The sequence below is a fragment of the Gossypium arboreum genome, chromosome 1, assembly GCF_025698485.1.
Source record: "Gossypium arboreum isolate Shixiya-1 chromosome 1, ASM2569848v2, whole genome shotgun sequence".
Classification (NCBI taxonomy): domain Eukaryota; kingdom Viridiplantae; phylum Streptophyta; class Magnoliopsida; order Malvales; family Malvaceae; genus Gossypium; species Gossypium arboreum.
In genome coordinates this window covers 60,848,246-60,867,827 of record NC_069070.1, presented here as the reverse complement: position 1 = coordinate 60,867,827, position 19,582 = coordinate 60,848,246, and the positions used below count along the sequence as shown (strand labels likewise).

The 19,582-nt window shown below is 37.0% G+C and overlaps 1 protein-coding gene across 1 annotated transcript; it reads left to right on the top strand.

The window, feature by feature from the left end:
* Nucleotides 1–705: 705 nt before the first annotated feature.
* Nucleotides 706–2,100, top strand: LOC108482580 (uncharacterized). The gene has a single exon (XM_017785711.2). It carries the CDS (start codon nucleotides 953–955, stop codon nucleotides 1,850–1,852), a length of 900 nt encoding a protein of 299 aa, XP_017641200.1. The 5' UTR covers nucleotides 706–952; the 3' UTR covers nucleotides 1,853–2,100.
* The last annotated feature ends 17,482 nt before the right edge of the window (nucleotides 2,101–19,582 follow it).

Below are 19,582 nucleotides of genomic sequence, written 5' to 3'. Positions count from 1 at the left end.
TCAAAAGTTTAATTGATGTTAATTTAATTAGATTCTTAATTATTCTAATCAAGAGGCACATGAAGCTAAAGAACAAAAAGTAAATGACGTTTGGCCTTTAATTTTCATTGAATGCAAAATTTATAAGGTTAAAGAAGAATCGTATTTAATGTACACTCCTGGCTTCACCTAGGGACATGGATTTCAGTTTTTTTGTTTTCTTTTTTTTTTTTACATTTTAATTCCATTTTCCACTAGCAATTAATTGAAAAAAGAAAACTGTCCACATGGGATAACACAGAGAATAGCAATTTCTTCCACCTTCCATCTTCCAATTCTTTTAAGAAGAAAATTCCGTTAAAAAGTTTTCAAATAAACAATCCTTTTAAGAGTAATTAATATTTCTAAGATTAATTGTATTAAATATTTACAAATGGATATAAATTTAAAATAGCTCTCAAAATATTATTATCATATTAATAAGGTTATTTTGTCAACTTACTCATCAGCTTGATTGTTAAATGTTATTTCAAATTTGAATATATTTAAAAACATGTGAGTATATATTGTATGAAAAACTTAAAATTAATTTATTTAAATAAATTGTATGATTAAAATTTAAGAAAACTAAAGTTTTAGTGCTATATATTTTATAACATTTTAAATCTAAATTGTCAATGCCATGTAATATATATTTCATGACAGATCTAAACTGGCAGTAAACACCCAAAGGCTCAAAGGTTTAATTAGAATAATTTTAAAGTCCCGTTTACTTGCTTATTGCAAAGTGTTTCTTTTAAAAGCCATTGACAAGGAAGAGTAACTAAACAATGAGTCAATTTTCTTGTGGCTGAGGGAAGGAAGAGTTAAAAGGCGCCTTTCTTTAAGCCTCTGTCTCACCAGCATTTATTCCAATAGAAGAGGGGGGGAAAGGCCTAAAATTTCCAATTTCTTTCTGGGATTTTCTTTTACAATGAGGAGCATAGCATCTTGTTACAATGAACATGCTATCAAAGTGTCGGATTCTTATTGTTCAAGGCCATCAAATCAACCTTGTCTCACCCCCAACCATACCCCTTCAACTCCAAACACTGTAAAATGTATATACAAAGCTAAAATCTCCTCTCAAAGAAACCTCCTCATCGCCCTCACCTGGTGCAACAATCTCCTAGGCCGAGGCCTAACGATCGCGGTTGGCGAAACCCCATCGAAATTCGATCACAATTCCTACCATCTTTCAAAGAACAAAGGCAGCAAAACCTTCAAAGCTTGCAATTCACAGATTGAAGTCTTTTGGGATGTTTCCAATGCTCAGTATATGAATGGACCCGAACCAAGCACCAGGTTTTCACTTTTTGTTTTAGTTGACTCCCAACTTTGTTTATCTCTTGGGGATATAATTCATACCAACAATGAAGAAAAGGCAACATCCAATTTTTCATTGGTTTCAAGGACTGAAGTTTTCATAGGCACCACTAGCGTTTATTCAACCAAGGCTCAATTTTGTGAGGAAGGATTGGTTCATGAAATTTTAATCAAATGCAATGAAGAATATGAAGAAAAACGAAAGGTTTGGAGAAACCCTGAATTTTGTGTCACCATTGATAAAAAGAAGGTGTTTCAAGTAAAGAGATTGAGGTGGAATTTCAGAGGGAATCAAGTGATCTTTTTGGATGGATTATTGATAGATATGATGTGGGATTTGCATGATTGGCTCTTTAACCGAACATCAAAGTGTGCTGTTTTCATGTTTAGGACAAGGAGCGGATTAGATAGCAGGCTTTGGTTAGAAGAAAAAAAGGCCAAATTTGGAGAACATCAAGAAAGAGGTGAATTCTCATTATTGATATGTGCTTGTAAGAATCTTGACTAAGTTATTAATTAGATTGGTTTTTTATTAATATATCTGAAGTATTTTTTTTTTTTGGCGGGGGGGGGGTGTTATTAGATTTTGAAATATCGAAGAAGATGTTAATCTTCTGTTTATAAGAAATTTAGATGCTTAACTTGGACCGGAGGAAATGAAGTTTTAGAGTTGTAGAGATTGAATTGTAAATGTAACTACTTCAATTTCTATCTCTTTCTTTTATAATTAAACTTAGGTAAATTAATCTTTATACATTTTAAAATATGTAAATTAGTCCCTTTGTTAATTTTTCTAGTAAATTATGACATGAAAAATGCTAAACGTTATTTTTATGGGTAAATTATAAAACGATCACTCAACTATGCTTTCCATTCTATTTTGGTCACCTAACTATTAATTTTTTTAATTTAGTCACTAAACTTTTTGAAATTAAATTTTTTAGTCACTCTGATTGATGTGGCATTTTTTTATTGGTCTAGTAACAAAATTAGCCCTCTAATGTTTACACATTTTATCAATTTGATTCTGTAACACCCCGTACCCGAGTCCGTTACCGGAATCGGACACAAGGTGCACACAGACTTAACTATTTTCACAGTCCATTTAGAAATTTCCAGACTAGCTGGTCACTGCGTCACTGTCGCCTTAAAAATCATATCTTGAGTTTCAAAGCTCGAAAATTTGTTTCGTAATTTTTCCCTGAAACTAGACTCATATTTCCATCTACAGATTTTTTTATAGAATTTTTGGTCGAGCCAATTAGTACAGTTTATTAGTTAAAGTCTCCCCTATCCCAGGGTTTGACTACACTGACCTTCGTGCGTTACGAATTGAATATCTCCTTGTACAGGGCTTTAATACTGATGCCGTTTGTTTCTATAGAAACTAGACTCAGAGAGGAATCTATAAATATATGGAATGACTCCTAATTATCTCTGGTTAATTTACAATGAATTTCCAAAGTCGGAAAAGGGGATCCAGAAACCGTTCTGGACCTGTTTCACGAGAACTTTAATATCTCTTAACATACAACTCATATGACCGTTTCGTTTCTTCCACATGAAAGTAGATTCATCAAAGTTCGTTTACATAATTTATTCACTATTTAATACCATTCCTACTATTTTTAGTGATTTTTCACATCCACATCACTGCTGCTGTCAGCATCTGCCTTTAAGGTAGGCTTTACCTATTTCATGATTTCCATGATTCAATTGGCCCCTTTTGCATACATAGCACAAAGTGTGATCATGATTAACCATCCCAATTGCTAATCGTTTCAAAACAATTCCATACCTCATAATGATCAACAAACAAACGATTATGGTACTAGGCTAAAAATGTATATAAGCCATTTTCGCATGGCCATCCAAGTTTACACAAAACCGAAAGGTACATGACCTTCAACAAAAGGGTGGTCCTATACATGCCATTTCAAAGTTCAACCAAAATTGTACCAAAATGGGGCTTTGATAGTGTGGATGACTTCGACTTGATGATCCCGAATCCGATAGCTAACGAGCAAAATCTATAAAACAGAGAAACAGAGAAGACGGAGTAAGCAATTTATGCTTAGTTTGAGCAAGAGATTCCAGCACAACAAAAGCATAGCATTCATAAAGCTAACGGATAATTTCATATGCACAAATTCTCAATATCATACTCATTTCACATTCCAACCCCTATGTTCATACATAAGGGATCATCTTAGCCAAATACCGGAAACCCATTACTCGACTGAGCGAATATTATTCGAAGGGAATCAACTAATTCAAGCACATACGAACATACCTCATTGCTGGAATTTTTCAAGCGTATTAACTGAAAATTTTATAGCAAGATCGCTCATTCTCGAATCACGTACCTTCGGAATTTAACCGGATATAACGACTCGCTCAAATGCCTTGGGACGAACCCGGTTATAGTGACTCGCCCGAATGCCTTGGGACTTAACCCGGTTTAGTAACTTGCACAAATGCCTTTGGGCTTAGCCCGGATTTATTAACTTGCACGAATGCCTTGGATCCTAGTCCGGATATAGTCACTTAGCACAAAGCCTTGGGACTTAGCCGGACATCATTCAATAACCGAGCACAATTATCAATAAATTATGACACATTCGTATTTCATTTTCATTAGCAAAACTCAAACACAAGGCACTATTCACACTTGAAATTTCGGCTCAATAGCCACACACAAAGAGCATGATTTTAATTTGCTTTAAACATGATCTAATCAATTCAGAATTTAAGCTCTATTACTCAAGTACTTACCTTGGATGTTGTCGAGCGATTTAAACGACTACTCGACTACTTTTTCCTTCCCTTTATCGGATTTAGCTCCCCTTTGCTCTTGAGCTTAATTTGACAAATAAATTGATTTAATCATTTGAGCATCGAAAGAGGAATTCAAGGTACTTAGCCAATATATATACTCATTAGGCATCAAAGTCGCATATGTACGAATCATGAATCGAACTCAACACATTAGTTAATATTCCTCTTAGCCGAATTTTCTAAGCCAAGAATAGGCATCAATATGCTTGCCTCTAACCGAATGCATGCACACCAATTTCCCTCATGTGGCGAATATGCATGTCCATGTTGAGGCCAATTATACACTTATTACCACACAAAACAGCATACATTTTACTAACTAATGCATTCCATATTGTAACTCAATACACATCTATCATTTCCTTCATAACCAAACATCATCATAAGTAAGTATACACCTTGAGATAGTATATATATGTCATACCAATACATCATGCTCAAACATATATACATATATATATGCTAGAGCCGAATCTCAAGTTGATTGTAACTAAACATGAACATGATTTGAAACACAAATCTTACTTTCCATGCAATGAGCATAAATCACACTTATGGATGTACCATGGCGAATACATCACGACACCATAATTTTGGTCATGATTACACAAAGAACTTAGTATCTCATTCAAAAATGCTTAAAGAAAATCTAAGAGTCCTCAATCCACCATCACATGTATCATCATCAAGCTTCATATTTAACATGCAATGGCACTAACTCAAAATCCACCTTGGCCAAATACCATCCCCATGATATAACAAAGATTTGAACCATGGGCTAATAAGAACATCAAGTTAGCAACCAAAAACATGCATGAATCTCATGGCACAACATCAAACATACCTTAATCTTGATCCAAGTATAGCCAAACCCCTTCCTAATCCTCTTTCAAACCAAGCATGAAGCAAAACTCCTTCCTTATCCTTAGTATTTTCGGCCAAAAAGAGAGTGAAATGGATGAACAAAATTTTTTTGTTTTCTTTCCTACCTACACGGCAATGGGGAGGGAGAGAAGCCTTCACACACACATTTTTTTTATTTTATTCCATACTCCTTATTTTATTCATTCCAACATAACCCACTTACCAAACATGTTTCATGACATGATTTTGCCCATAATTCCTTGTCATGGCGGCCACTAGCTATTGGGGGAAATTTGACATGCAAGTCCATTGTTTTGCATGCATGCTTTAATTAGTCATCACACATTTCCCCATCATACTTTCAAAGTTTACTACTAGGTCCTTTCTAGTGAAATTCACATTTATAGCTCTAAATAAAAACATCAAAAATGTCACACATGAGTTAACACACATTATAGGAAATAAAATAAATATTAAATTATTTTTTGCCTCGGTTTTGTGGTCCCGAAACCACATTCCGACTAGGGTCGTTTTAAGGCTGTCACAACTCTCCCCCACTTAAGAAATTTTCGTCCCCGAAAATCTTACCGGTAAATAGATTTGGGTATCGCTCTTTCATAGAGTTCTCGGGTTCCCAAGTAGCTTCTTCTATTCCGTGTTTGAGCCATAACACTTTCACTAGCGGAACCCTTTTGTTTCGCAACTCTTTTACTTCACGAGCTAGGATACGAATTGGTTCTTCTTCATAACTCATATCGGCTTGAATTTCAACCTCTGATGGACTAATTACGTGCGACGGATCAGATCTATAGCAACGTGGAAGACGTTGTGAATCTTTTCGAGTTCAGGGGGCAAAATCAAATGATACATGAATCGGGCCAACTCGTTCGAGATTTCGACGGCTCAATGAATCTCGGGCTCAACTTGCCCTTACGGTAGAATCTGAGTATCTTTTCCAAGGCGAAACTTTAAGAAACACTTTATCTCCCACGATACTCAATGTCCTTTCGTTTCAAATCCGCGTCGATTTACGACGATCTGTGGCGCCTTCGGACTTTCACGAATTACCTTTACCTTCGCTCAACATCTTTAATCAAATCCACTCAAAAATTTTGTTTTCACCGAGCTCGGTCCAAAACAATGGTGTACGGCATTTACGCCCATACAAAGCCTCGTAAGGCGCCATCTTAATACTTGATTGAAAACTATTGTTGTGCGAATTCAATCAAAGGTAAATACCGCTCCCATGAACCACCGAACTCGAGAATGCAACATCTCAACATATCCTCAAGTATCTGAATTATCCGCCGGATTGACCATCGGTTTGAGGGTGAAAGGCGGTCTTGAAATGCAACTTGGTACCCAAAGCTTCTTGCAATTTCTTCCAAAATCGCGAGGTGAACCTCGGATCTCTATCCGACACAAGTAAATCGGTACCCGTGTAATCTCACAACCGAGAAACGTACAATTCAGCTAGTTTATCCAATGAAATCCGTGCGACAGGATAAAGTGAGCCGACTTAGTCGGTCTATCAACAACAACCCAAATCGCATCCTTCTTACTTGCGACAATGGCGATCGGACACAAAGTCCATTGTGACTCGATCCCATTTCCATTCGGGTATCGTGATCGGTGAAGTAATCTGAAGGCACTTGATGTTCTGCTTTCACTTGTTGACATATTAAACATCTCGAAACAAAGTCGGAGATGTCTCGTTTCATACCATGCCACCAAAACCGACATTTCAAATCGTTGTACATCTTCGTACTCCCCGGGTGAATTGCCATTCGGCTACAATGGGCTTCGTTCAGAATTATCAAAATGAGTTCCGAATTCTTTGGAACACACAGACGACTTCTGAACCTCAAACAATCGTCATCATCAATTTGAAACTCCGATTCCTTGTTCGGACCACACTCAGCCCGTTTTGCAAGCAACTCATCGTCAACTTTCTCAGCCTCACGAATTTGATGAGTTAACAATGGTTTGGCCTTTAATTCGGCTACTAACACATTGTCGGGTAGAATAGACAGGTGTACATTCATTGCTCGTAAAGCAAACAGCGATTTTCGGCTTAAGGCGTCCGCAACCACATTAGCCTTTCCCGGGTGATAATCAATGACGAGCTCATAATCTTTTAACAACTCGAGCCAACGTCTTTGTCGTAGATTTAAGTCTCTTTGAGTCATCAAATATTTGAGACTTTTGGGATCCGAGTACACATGGCACTTCTCACCAAATAAGTAATGTCGCCATATCTTTAAAGCGAATCGTTGGCGACCGATTCGAGATCATGGGTCGGATAATTTTTCTCATGTGGCTTTAATTGTCTCGACGCGTAGGCCACAACTCGACCTTCTTGCATCAATACGCAACCTAACCCAAGTAGGGAGGCGTCACTATAGATGACAAACTCTTTGCCGATTCGGCCGCACTAAACCTGGAGCTTCCGTCAAATGAGTTTTCAATTGATCGAAACTTTTCGACACTTTTCCGTCCATTCAAACTTGACATCTTTACAAGCGGTTTACGTCATGGGTGTGGCTATCATTGAGAATCCTTTTACAAACCGTCGGTAGTAACCGGCAAGCCCCAAAAAGCTCGAACCTCGGTAATATTCCTCGAGGCTTCCGGTTAAGTATAGCTGAAATTTTACTCGGGTCGACTCGAATACCCAATGCAGATACCACATGACCCAAGAAGCTAACCTCTCTAACCGTAACTCGCACTTTTTGAACTTAGCGTATAACTGCTTGTCCCGTAAAACTTGCAACACTACTCTCAGGTGCTCCGCATGTTCGGTCTCATCTCTTGAATAGACCAAGATGTCGTCAATGAACACAACTACGAACCGATCCGAATACGGTGTGAAGATCCGATTCATCAAATCCATAAATACCGCAGGGGCATTAGTGAGCCCAAACGGCATCACTAAGAACTCGTAGTGACCACATCTCGTTCTGAAGGCAGTTTTGGATATATCCGAATCTTGGATTCATGGCGATAATAGCCCGATCTCAAATCTATTTTAAGAACACCGAGGCTCCTTCAGTTGATCGAACAAATCATCGATCGTGATAGCGGATATTTGTTCTTTATTGTCACTTTATTAAGTGGCGATAGTCGATGCACAACCTCATAGTTCCATCCTTCTTTTCACAAACAACACCGGTGCACCCTAAGGTGAAAAACTCGGCGAGCAAAACCTCTATCCACCAACTCTTGCAACCGAGCTTTCAACTCCTTTAATTTCGTTGGTGCCATACGATACGGAGCTATCGAAATCGGTGTGGTCCTGTACAAGCTCAATACCAAACTCTATCTCCGAACAGTGGCAAACCCGGTAATTCTTCGGAAAAACATCCGGTAATCACAAACCACCGCAGATTCGGTTTTACTTAACTCCTTATCATCAAGTACATACGCAAGGTATGCTTCGCACCTTTCTTACATATTTCGGGCCAACATTGATGATATTACAACGGCAACCCTTTAAGTCCGTAGATTCAACTCGGATCATCTCGTTATTTGCGCACCTTAAATCAATAGTCTTGCTTTTGCAATTCACAACCGCATCATGCACGGTCAACCAATCCAACCCAAGAATAACATCAAATTCATCGAACGGCAAAAGCATCAAGTCCGCGAAAAGCAGAATCTCGAATTACTAGGGACATTTCTTACACACTTTGTCGACCAAAGACGTAACGACCCAAGGGATTTGACACCGAATTACGAACTCGATGAGACTCAATAGGTAAAGTCTTCTTGGATGCTAAGGTTTCGCATATATAAGAGTGAGTAGAACCAGGGTCAATTAAAGCAATCACATTAGTATCAAAGAGAGTGAAAGTACCGGTAATAACATCTGGCGAGGAAGCATCCTCACGTGCGCGTATGGCATAAGCCCTAGCAGGAGCGCGAGCCTCGGATCTGGTCGTAGCATCTCTAGATCCTCTCTGACCACCACTAGCATTGCCCGTATTTCCAGATGGTCTACCTCGAGCAGTGGTAGCACCCGGTTTCCCACTCTGATTTGTATTTTGTTCAGGCAACCTCGGGCAATCTTTAATAAAGTGGTCGACCGATCCGCACTTGTAACAGGAGCGGTCACGGAACCTACAGCTTCCAGAATGCCATTTGCCACAATGCTGACACTCCGTTCTGTCTCGACGTTCATTCCCAACACTGGCGACCGAAGTGCCTCGTGTACCCACAGGGGGTCGATCACGATCTCGTCTAAAAAGGCCCGGAGTGCCTCTAGACTTGCCCACATCATCTCTAAATTTCTTCGATGCATGTTGAAGAGACTTTCCCGAGGATCTTTTACGAAACTCTCCAATTCCCACATCAACTTTTTGTTTTTCTTTTCTAAGCTCTTCGGCTTTACAAGCTCGCTCGACAAGTACTACGAACTCTCGTATTTCAAGAATGCCAACGAACATTTTTATGTCTTCATTCAGCCCATCCTCGAAGCATTTACACATGACAGCCTCGGACGAAACACATTCCCGAGCGTATCTACTAAGTCTAACAAATTTTCGCTCGTAATCAGTAACTGACATAGAACCTTGCTTAAGCTCAAGAAATTCCTTTCGTTTTTGATCAACAAATCTCTAACTGATATACTTTTTTCGAAACTCAGTTTGGAAAAATTCCCAAGTTACTTGCTCTCGGGGCACAACAGAAGTCAGAGTGCTCCACCAATAGTAGGCAGAATCACGTAGCAAGGAGATAGCACACTTTAGGCATTCATCGGGTGTACAAGATAGCTCATCGAGTACCCAGATAGTGTTGTCCAACCAAAATTCAGCTTGCTCAGCATCGTCGTTATCCGTAGCTTTGAATTCAGAGCCCGTGTTTTCGGATTCATCAACTGGGGCTTATTCGACCTTATTTGGTCGGTTACGAGGCATTGTAGGTGCGGGGTGTGTTTGTTGGGAATGGAGGTTGTGGAACAATAGTATTAGTTCGAATGTATTGGTTGAACCAATCATTCATCACGCTATAAAAGGCTTGCCTAGCCTCATCATTCGGATTGCTAGTAATAGGTTGAGAGTCCGCGGCGCTGTCCCTTGTCTTGAGCAGCGCCACACTCTCCACATCATCACTATCGCTTCGGTTGGGATCGGGATCCATTACTATAAATAAACACAAATTCAAACGTCAGAAATCACCATATTATCAAATAATCACATAAAATGGCATGTATAGCTAGACCCAAACGCATTACGATAGTCCTAGAATTGACTAAACTGTAGCTCTGATACCAATAAAATTGTAACACCCCGTACCCGAGTCCGTTACCGAAATTGGACACAAGGTGCACACAGACTTAACTATTTTCACAGTCCATTTAGAAATTTCCAGACTAGCTGGTCACCGCGTCACTGTCGCCTTAAAAATCATATCTTGAGTTTCAAAGCTCGAAAATTTGTTTCGTAATTTTTCCCTGAAACTAGACTCATATTTCCATCTACAGATTTTTTTATAGAATTTTTGGTCGAGCCAATTAGTACAGTTTATTAGTTAAAGTCTCCCCTATCCCAGGGTTTGACTACACTGACCTTCGTGCGTTACAAATTGAATATCTCCTTGTACAGGGCTTTAATACTGATGCCGTTTGTTTCTATAGAAACTAGACTCAGAGAGGAATCTATAAATATATGGAATGACTCCTAATTATCTCTGGTTAATTTACAATGAATTTCCAAAGTCGGAACAGGGGATCCAGAAACCGTTCTGGCCCTGTTTCACGAGAACTTTAATATCTCTTAACATATAACTCATATGACTGTTTCGTTTCTTCCACATGAAAGTAGATTCATCAAAGTTCGTTTACATAATTTATTCACTATTTAATAATATTCCTATTATTTTTAGTGATTTTTCACATACACATCACTACTGCTGTCAGCATCTACCTTTAAGGTAGGCTTTACCTATTTCATGATTTCCATGATTCAATTGGCCCCTTTTGCATACATAGCACAAAGTGTGATCATGATTAACCATCCCAATGGCTAATTGTTTCAAAACAATTCCATACCTCATAATGATCAACAAACAAACGATTATGGTACTAGGCTAAAAACGTATATAAGCCATTTTCGCATGGCCATCCAAGTTTACACAAAACCGAAAGGTACATGACCTTCAACAAAAGGGTGGTCCTATACATGCCATTTCAAAGTTCAACCAAAATTGTACCAAAATGGGGGCTTTGATAGTGTGGATGACTTCGACTTCGATGATCCCGAATCCGATAGCTAACGAGCAAAATCTATAAAACAGAGAAACAGAGAAGACGGAGTAAGCAATTTATGCTTAGTTTGAGCAAGAGATTCCAGCACAACAAAAGCATAGCATTCATAAAGCTAACGGATAATTTCATATGCACAAATTCTCAATATCATACTCATTTCACATTCCAACCCCTATGTTCATACATAAGGGATCATCTTAGCCAAATACCGGAAACCCATTACTCGATCGAGCGAATATTATTCAAGGAATCAACTAATTCAAGCACATACTGAACATACCTCATTGCTGGAATTTTTCAAGCGTATTAACTGAAAATTTTATAGCAAGATCGCTCATTCTCGAATCACATACCTTCAGAATTTAACCGGATATAACGACTCGCTCAAATGCCTTGGGACGAACCCGGTTATAGTGACTCGCCGAAATGCCTTCGGACTTAACCCGGTTTAGTAACTTGCACAAATGCCTTCGGCTTAGCTCGGATTTATTAACTCGCACGAATGCCTTCGGATCCTAGTCCAGATATAGTCACTTAGCACAAAGCCTTCGGACTTAGCCGGACATCATTCAATAACCGAGCACAATTATCAATAAATTATGACACATTCAGTATTTCATTTTCATTAGCAAAACTCAAACACAAGGCACTATTCACACTTGAAATTTCGCTCAATAGCCACACACAAAGAGCATGATTTTAATTTGCTTTAAACTTGATCTAATCAATTCGAATTTAAGCTCTATTACTCAAGTACTTACCTTGGATGTTGTCGAGCGATTTCGAAATGCTACTCGACTACTTTTTCCTTCCCTTTATCGGATTTAGCTCCCTTTGCTCTTGAGCTTAATTTGACAAATAAATTGATTTAATCATTTGAGCATCGAAGAGGAATTCAAGGTACTTAGCCAATATATATACTCATTAGGCATCAAAGTCGCATATGTACGAATCATGAATCGAACTCAACACATTAGTTAATATTCCTCTTAGCAATTTTCTAAGCCAAGAATAGGCATCAATATGCTTGCCTCTAACCGAATGCATGCACACCAATTTCCCCTCATGTGGCGAATATGCATGTCCATGTTGAGGCCAATTATACACTTATTACCACACAAAACAGCATACATTTTACTAACTAATGCATTCCATATTGTAACTCAATACACATCTATCATTTCCTTCATAACCAAACATCATCATAAGTAAGTATATACCTTGAGATAGTATATATATGTCATACCAATACATCATGCTCAAACATATATACATATATATATGCTAGAGCCGAATCTCAAGTTGATTGTAACTAAACATGAACATGATTTCGAAACACAAATCTTACTTTCCATGCAGTGAGCATAAATCACACTTATGGATGTACCATGGCCGAATACATCACGACACCATAATTTTGGTCATGATTACACAAAGAACTTAGTATCTCATTCAAAAATGCTTAAAGAAAATCTAAGAGTCCTCAATCCACCATCACATGTATCATCATCAAACTTCATATTTAACATAAAATGGCACTAACTCAAAATCCACCTTGGCCAAATACCATCCCCATGATATAACAAAGCTTTGAACCATGGGCTAATAAGAACATCAAGTTAGCAACCAAAAACATGCATGGATCTCATGGCACAACATCAAACATACCTTAATCTTGATCCAAGTATAGCCAAACCCCTTCTAATCCTCTTCCAAACCAAGCATGAAGCAAAACTCCTTCCTTATCCTTAGTATTTTCGGCCAAAAAGAGAGTGAAATGGATGAACAAAATTTTTTTGTTTTCTTTCCTACCTACACGGCAATGGGGAGGGAGAGAAGCCTTCACACACACATTTTTTTTTTATTCCATACTCCTTATGTTATTCATTCCAACATAACCCACTTACCAAACATGTTTCATGACATGATTTTGCCCATAATTCCTTGTCATGGCCGGCCACTAGCTATTGGGGGGGGAAAATTTGACATGCAAGTCCATTGTTTTGCATGCATGCTTTAATTAGTCATCACACATTTCCCCATCATACTTTCAAAGTTTACTACTAGGTCCTTTCTAGTGAAATTCACATTTATAGCTCTAAATCAAAACATCAAAAATGTCACACATGAGTTAACACACATTATAGGAAATAAAATAAATATTAAATTATTTTTATGCCTCGGTTTTGTGGTCCCGAAACCACATTCCGACTAGGGTCGTTTTAAGGCTGTCACAGATTCTAAATATAAAAAATTAACAAATTTAGCCCTCAGTATTTATAAAATTTATCATTTTAGTTCTAATTAAATACCTCGTGGTGGGCTAAATTTGTTACTTAGTAATGGGACAATGGATTGGAAGTTCTTAACCCCTACAAAAAATTGAGACCATTTGTAAATTTTGAGGGATAATTTTTTTAAATTATGACTTAATCGGTATAATATATAAAAGTTGAGGGCTAAATTTATTATTATACCGATTTTTAACTGTCACGTCAACTTGTCGTTTGTGATTTTAATAGGAGTAACCAAAATGACAGAACTATGTAACGCGGGTGCTTAAATTGTAACTTTTTTTTTTGAGTACTTAAAATGAAAGTTTTTGATAGTTGAGTGGTTATCTGTGTAGTTTACCCAACATAATAATTACTCAATAAAAAGTGAGTCCTACTCGAACTATGGCACCTTAAAGCCAACAACAAGTATTGGGGAATACTTGTACCGCAACAATTAGTCCTCTTGTGGGCTAGCTGGGCAGTTTTATATTGAGTCTAATTAATTTACTTTTTAATTTTGATACGTCGTTAAGAGCACCAAAAATATCATATCCCTATAAAATAATGAAAAGAATAATATAAGGGAAGTAGGGTCAAATTCTCAGGGACTGGATTTGCACAAGTTCTTGTTCCTCGAGATCCCAGACAGAGTCGTGCCTAAGAAAACCTGGGTACCAGGGAAAAAAAACAGGATTAAAAGTTTGATTGAATTGAAATTGCGAAAATTAAAATTAAAATTGTAAAGATAAACAGAGTTGAGGAAAGAGAGTTTTTTTATGGAGAGATTCCAGCCTTCGGTTGTCTTGATCCGCCTTAGGTTCAATCTTAAGCTTTTAAGTGATCCTTCTCAAACAAAATAAGCCAGTTATAGTGGAAGAGGATGCCTACAACCACCAGCTCCACTTAGATTTTAGACTTACAATTTAAAGGAATCTGACTCTAGCTAACCGTCGCTTTTATGGGACCATTTTACACTAGATCATCACTTATCAATAGCGAATGCCATGCCATTTTGTCTCTTAGGCTCGACAACCACTGACGCAGTAGGCTAATGAACCGATTGTGCAACCTTCCCAAAACATATAAAGCGGCCGTTCTTTGCACAAGTTGAAAAGATCACCTTTGGAGGGATATGGACAGAAGCGTCAGTCCCGTAATGCGGAGAAACGATGAATACTCGTTGAGAAGGTTACGCGCGGATTCTAAGGCTCATGAAGCCTTTTTGGGGGATCTCGACAACCTTTGGCTAGATAAATTTAGTGGCTCATGCTTTTTAGGGAAAAAGAAATGAACTTAATAAAAATGGAATTTTATTAAATAATATGGAAGGAACAAAGGTTAAGCTTTTTGGGAGAGGAAGTGTTTTCAGAAAAGAAGAGTGAAATTTGTGTCACTCCATCTCCTATTTATAGTACTTAAAAAACCTACCTATTTCTAATTAAATTCTAAAGATAAATAAAGATAAAAGGTAAAATTAAATCTAAATAATAATCTTAACAATTATCCTAATATAATTAAAATTTAAATAGAGTCTTGTATTTATAAAATCTCTTCTTTGCACTTTTGCCCCCAAGTCTTCCACACCTTATATTTTCGGCTCCACTTCTTTCCTATTTTGCATTCTGCCCATTTTATCTTTAAATCACATTTGTTGCCCCTAAATTTCCTTTTGCCTTCAATTTAGTCCCTACAAGATAAAAAACCATAAATAGTTCAAATTAGTAGGATCATACTCAAAATAAATATGTAATTAATACACAAAAATATGTCATTCAGTATTGTCAAATTTTGATACTCATAAAAATAAACTCAAATAAGTATCCAACCCAATACTTAATTTTTCTATCCATTAATAATTATTTTATTTTATTTATTTAATTAATCAATCCAATTGAATTATTTACAAAACCCAAATATAATTCTATTAAAATTTTGACGACTTTATCATAATAGAATCTATGCCTAAATTTAATTTAATTGCCTAATTATAAATACAATGACTAATTATTAATTTTCACTTTGACTCAATTATTAAATTTCATACAAATAAATAATAATTAAAAAATTAAATTAATTTCCCAATCATCTCTTGTCCTCTCAAGAAAATGCATTTTTTTACAAACAATAACTCATACACTATTTATCATTGTTCAATCGTTTATTATTCCAGACAAGTGTTCATGTTAAAAACTAACATACCAACTTTTGGTCCACTATCATGGGAGCACAAGTTTTCAATATCTCAAAGCACATGAGTTACATGCACATGGTCATTCACTTACTCAATATTTAGGTAAGTCACACCATGAATGTCACAAGTGAATTAATCTATAAACAGATCTACAACAAATTCAACTTGGGTCCTGTATAATGTATTGTCAGCTCAAATAATTACATATATGTCTCTATTTCTGGGAGTTAATCCAACTTCAATAGCCAAAACAAACTATCTCCCAAATTGGACTTATAAACGACATAATAGTCCACTATTGAGTCATTTGCTCAACCTAAATCTGCAGACTATGGGAAATTTAGATTACTTACTAATGTAAGTTGTCTTCTCGCATTATAATCTATCCATATAATGTAACTTAAGATTAGTTAAATTTTAGGTAATTAAGAAGCCAATATTTTCTTCTACATTTTATTTTACTTGCAAAAATCATTGAGGACTAAGTTATGGCAAGTAGACATGCCCTGGAGTAGGCCCACAACAAAGGAGTAAGGGTTGTTATTATATAGATAGTGTAACACCCCTAACCCGTATCTGTCGCCGGAATAAAGTTGCGGAGCATTACCGGACTTATATCACCATCGAACATACATTTATCATACAATTATCAATTTCAATTACAAGTCATTCACAAACATTCATCAAGTCCCTAATATGAGCCTACGAGGCCGAAAACATGCTTTAGAAGTGGTTTGGGACTAAACCGACATCTCAGGAAATTTTCAGAAAACTTAGAAAATTTTTCAAAATACAAGGGACATACGCCCATCGTAACTCTATCCCATTTCCACTTTGGTATCATCACAGGCTGTAATAATCCCGAAGACACTTGATGTTCAGCTTTGACTTGTTGACAAACCAAGCATCTCGACACAAACTCTAAAATGTCTCATTTCATGCTCGACCACCAATACAACTGTTTCAAATCATTGTACATTTCAGTACTCCCTAGATGAACAGATAAACAACCACTGTGTGTTTCATGTAGAATTTTTTGAATAAGCTCAGAATTCTTTGGTACACAAATTTTATTTCGAATCATTGGATTTGATCTGATATTCTGAATTAATAGTCGACTCGCATTGTACTCTTTTAGCTTACAATTCGTTATCACACTTCTGAACTTCACAATTTTGCTGAAGAAATAACGGTTTAGTTTTTAACTTAGCTAAAATTGAACCATCATCAGACCAAGTTAACTGTGTGTTCATCGCTCGCAAAGCAAATAAAGATTTTCTACTCAGAACATCCGCGACTACATTCGCTTTCCCCGGATGTTAATCAATCACTAACTCATAATCTTTCAACAACTCGAGCTATCTTCGTTGTTGTAAATTTAAATCTTTCTGAGTCATTATATACTTCAAACTCTTGTGGTCGGTAAAGATATAGCTCTTCTCACCGTATACATGATGTCGTCAAATTTTCAATACGAAAACAATAGTGGCCAATTCTAAGTTGTGCGTCGGATAATTCTTTTTATGCGACTTTAACTGTCTGGAAGCATAAGCTATCACTTTACCCTCTTGCATTAAAACACATCCCAAACCGTTTAATGACGTGTCACTAAAAATCACAAACTCTTTACCCGACTCAAGTTGAACTAGAACTGGTGATTCAGTTAACAATACTTTCAACTGTTCAAAACTCTATTGACATTTCTTAGACCATTCGAATTTCACATATTTCTGTAGTAAATGAGTTATCGGTGTTACAATCATCCATTCTTTTACAAAATGCCGATAGTAGCCAGCCAATCCTAGAAAACTTCTAACTTCGGATACGTTTCTTGGTGGTTTCCAGTCAACAATTGTTGAAATCTTACTCGAATCAACTCAGATACCTTTCGCTAAAATAATATGTCCCAAAAATCCAACTTCTTGGAGCCAAAACTCGCATTTGCTAAATTTATCAAACAATTTCTTATCTCTCAATGTCTGTAACACAATTCTCAAATGTTCAGCATGCTCAGACTCATCTCGGGAATAGATCAGAATGTCATTGATAAATATAACAACAAATCTATCCAAATACAGTCTAAAGATCCAATTCATTAAATCCATAAAAATTGCAGGAGCATTAGTTAATCCGAAAGGCATAACAAGAAATTTATAATGCCAGTACCTTGTTCTGAACGCAGTCTTCGGCACATCCAAATCTTTAACTCGTAATTGATAATAACCAGACCGCAGATTAATCTTTAAAAATACTATTGCTTCTTTCAACTGATCAAACAAATCATCAATTCTCAACAACGGATACTTATTCTTAACCGTAACCTTGTTGAGCTGATGATTGTCAATACATAATCTCATCAATCCATCTTTCTTCTTTACGAACAGAACTGGTGCACGTCAGGGCGAAAAACTAGGTCATGCAAAATCTCTATTTGTTAAATCTTGCAACTGAGACTTCAACTCTTTCAACTCTATCAGATCCATTCTGTATGGAGCTATTGGTATCGGTTGTAACACCCTTTACCCGTATTTGACACCGAAACAGGGTACGAGGTATTACTGGACGTAAACATAAGAAAACATACATTTCGAGTTGTAAATCTGGCACTAAATTAAACTTTTTAACAATCAATCACATCGTCCCTAAAATGAGCCAACGAGGCCCAAAACATGCTTTGTAAGCGGTTCGAGACTAATGAGAACTTTAGAAAATTTTATGACACTTAGAAAATTATTTTGCTAAAATAAGGGTCACAAACCCGTGTGGCTTGGGACATGCCTGTATGGTCACACACGCCCGTGTCCCAACCCTGTGTAACTATTTGTTTGTCACCCAATAGCAAATTGAAATCACACAGCCAAGACACATGCTCGTGTCCTAAGGCCGTGTCCTTTACATGGCTGAGACACGCAGCCGTGTCTCATGCCCATGTGCTCGATATTGAGCATTCTGTTTTGTAACAATTTAGGTGCAGGGGACACACAGTCGGATTACACGCCTATGGGGCTGACTGTGTGTCACACACGGCCTAGACACACGCCCGTGTGTCTACCCGTGTGGACAATACTAAGGCTATTTACCAAGCCATCTGCCACCCTTATTCAGACATACACTTACCCCAATTCAAAGGCACAAAACAATACATACTTAGGCAACCAAAACATCCACATTCATAGTTAAAACATATCAACTTCATATCTTTATCTAACATATTCACTACATTTATTAAGCTTAAATCAAACATACAAATCTCACATTCATTAGGCTTCATTCAATTACTATCTAGTTACCCAATTATACTCAAATTCTTCATCTCATCAATATGTCACAATTCCAGACATTACACAACCATGCCATAAATCACATTTCCAAATATTTCACATTCACCAAGCATACCATGACCATATCACCATAGACATTGACACATATATGAATATACTTAGGCTTACAACCATGTTACTAATATAAGCCAACTTACATGGCCAAATAACAAAACAAGCCTTTGACGATTACAAGCCATTACATTGGCTAAAATCATATGCCGCATATAACAAAATGACCGAGTCTATATACATGCCATAACTCAAAATACTTGAATTCATCAATACCCAAAATGATAGCTGGATAGTGTGATAGGATCTCCGGCGATCTCCAACTCGAGCTAGTATGACGGCACTATAAAACATGGGAAAGGAAGGGGGTAAGCTATATAGCTTAGTAAGTCTATATGAGCATAATAAGTAACTCTTACCAATAATTTACCAAATCCAACGATATAAATACAAGATAATATAAATTGCATTA

Excerpts from the sequence above, each read along its gene's own strand:
- LOC108482580 (XM_017785711.2), top strand. The coding sequence starts at position 953 with ATGAGGAGCATAGCATCTTGTTACAATGAACATGCTATCAAAGTGTCG.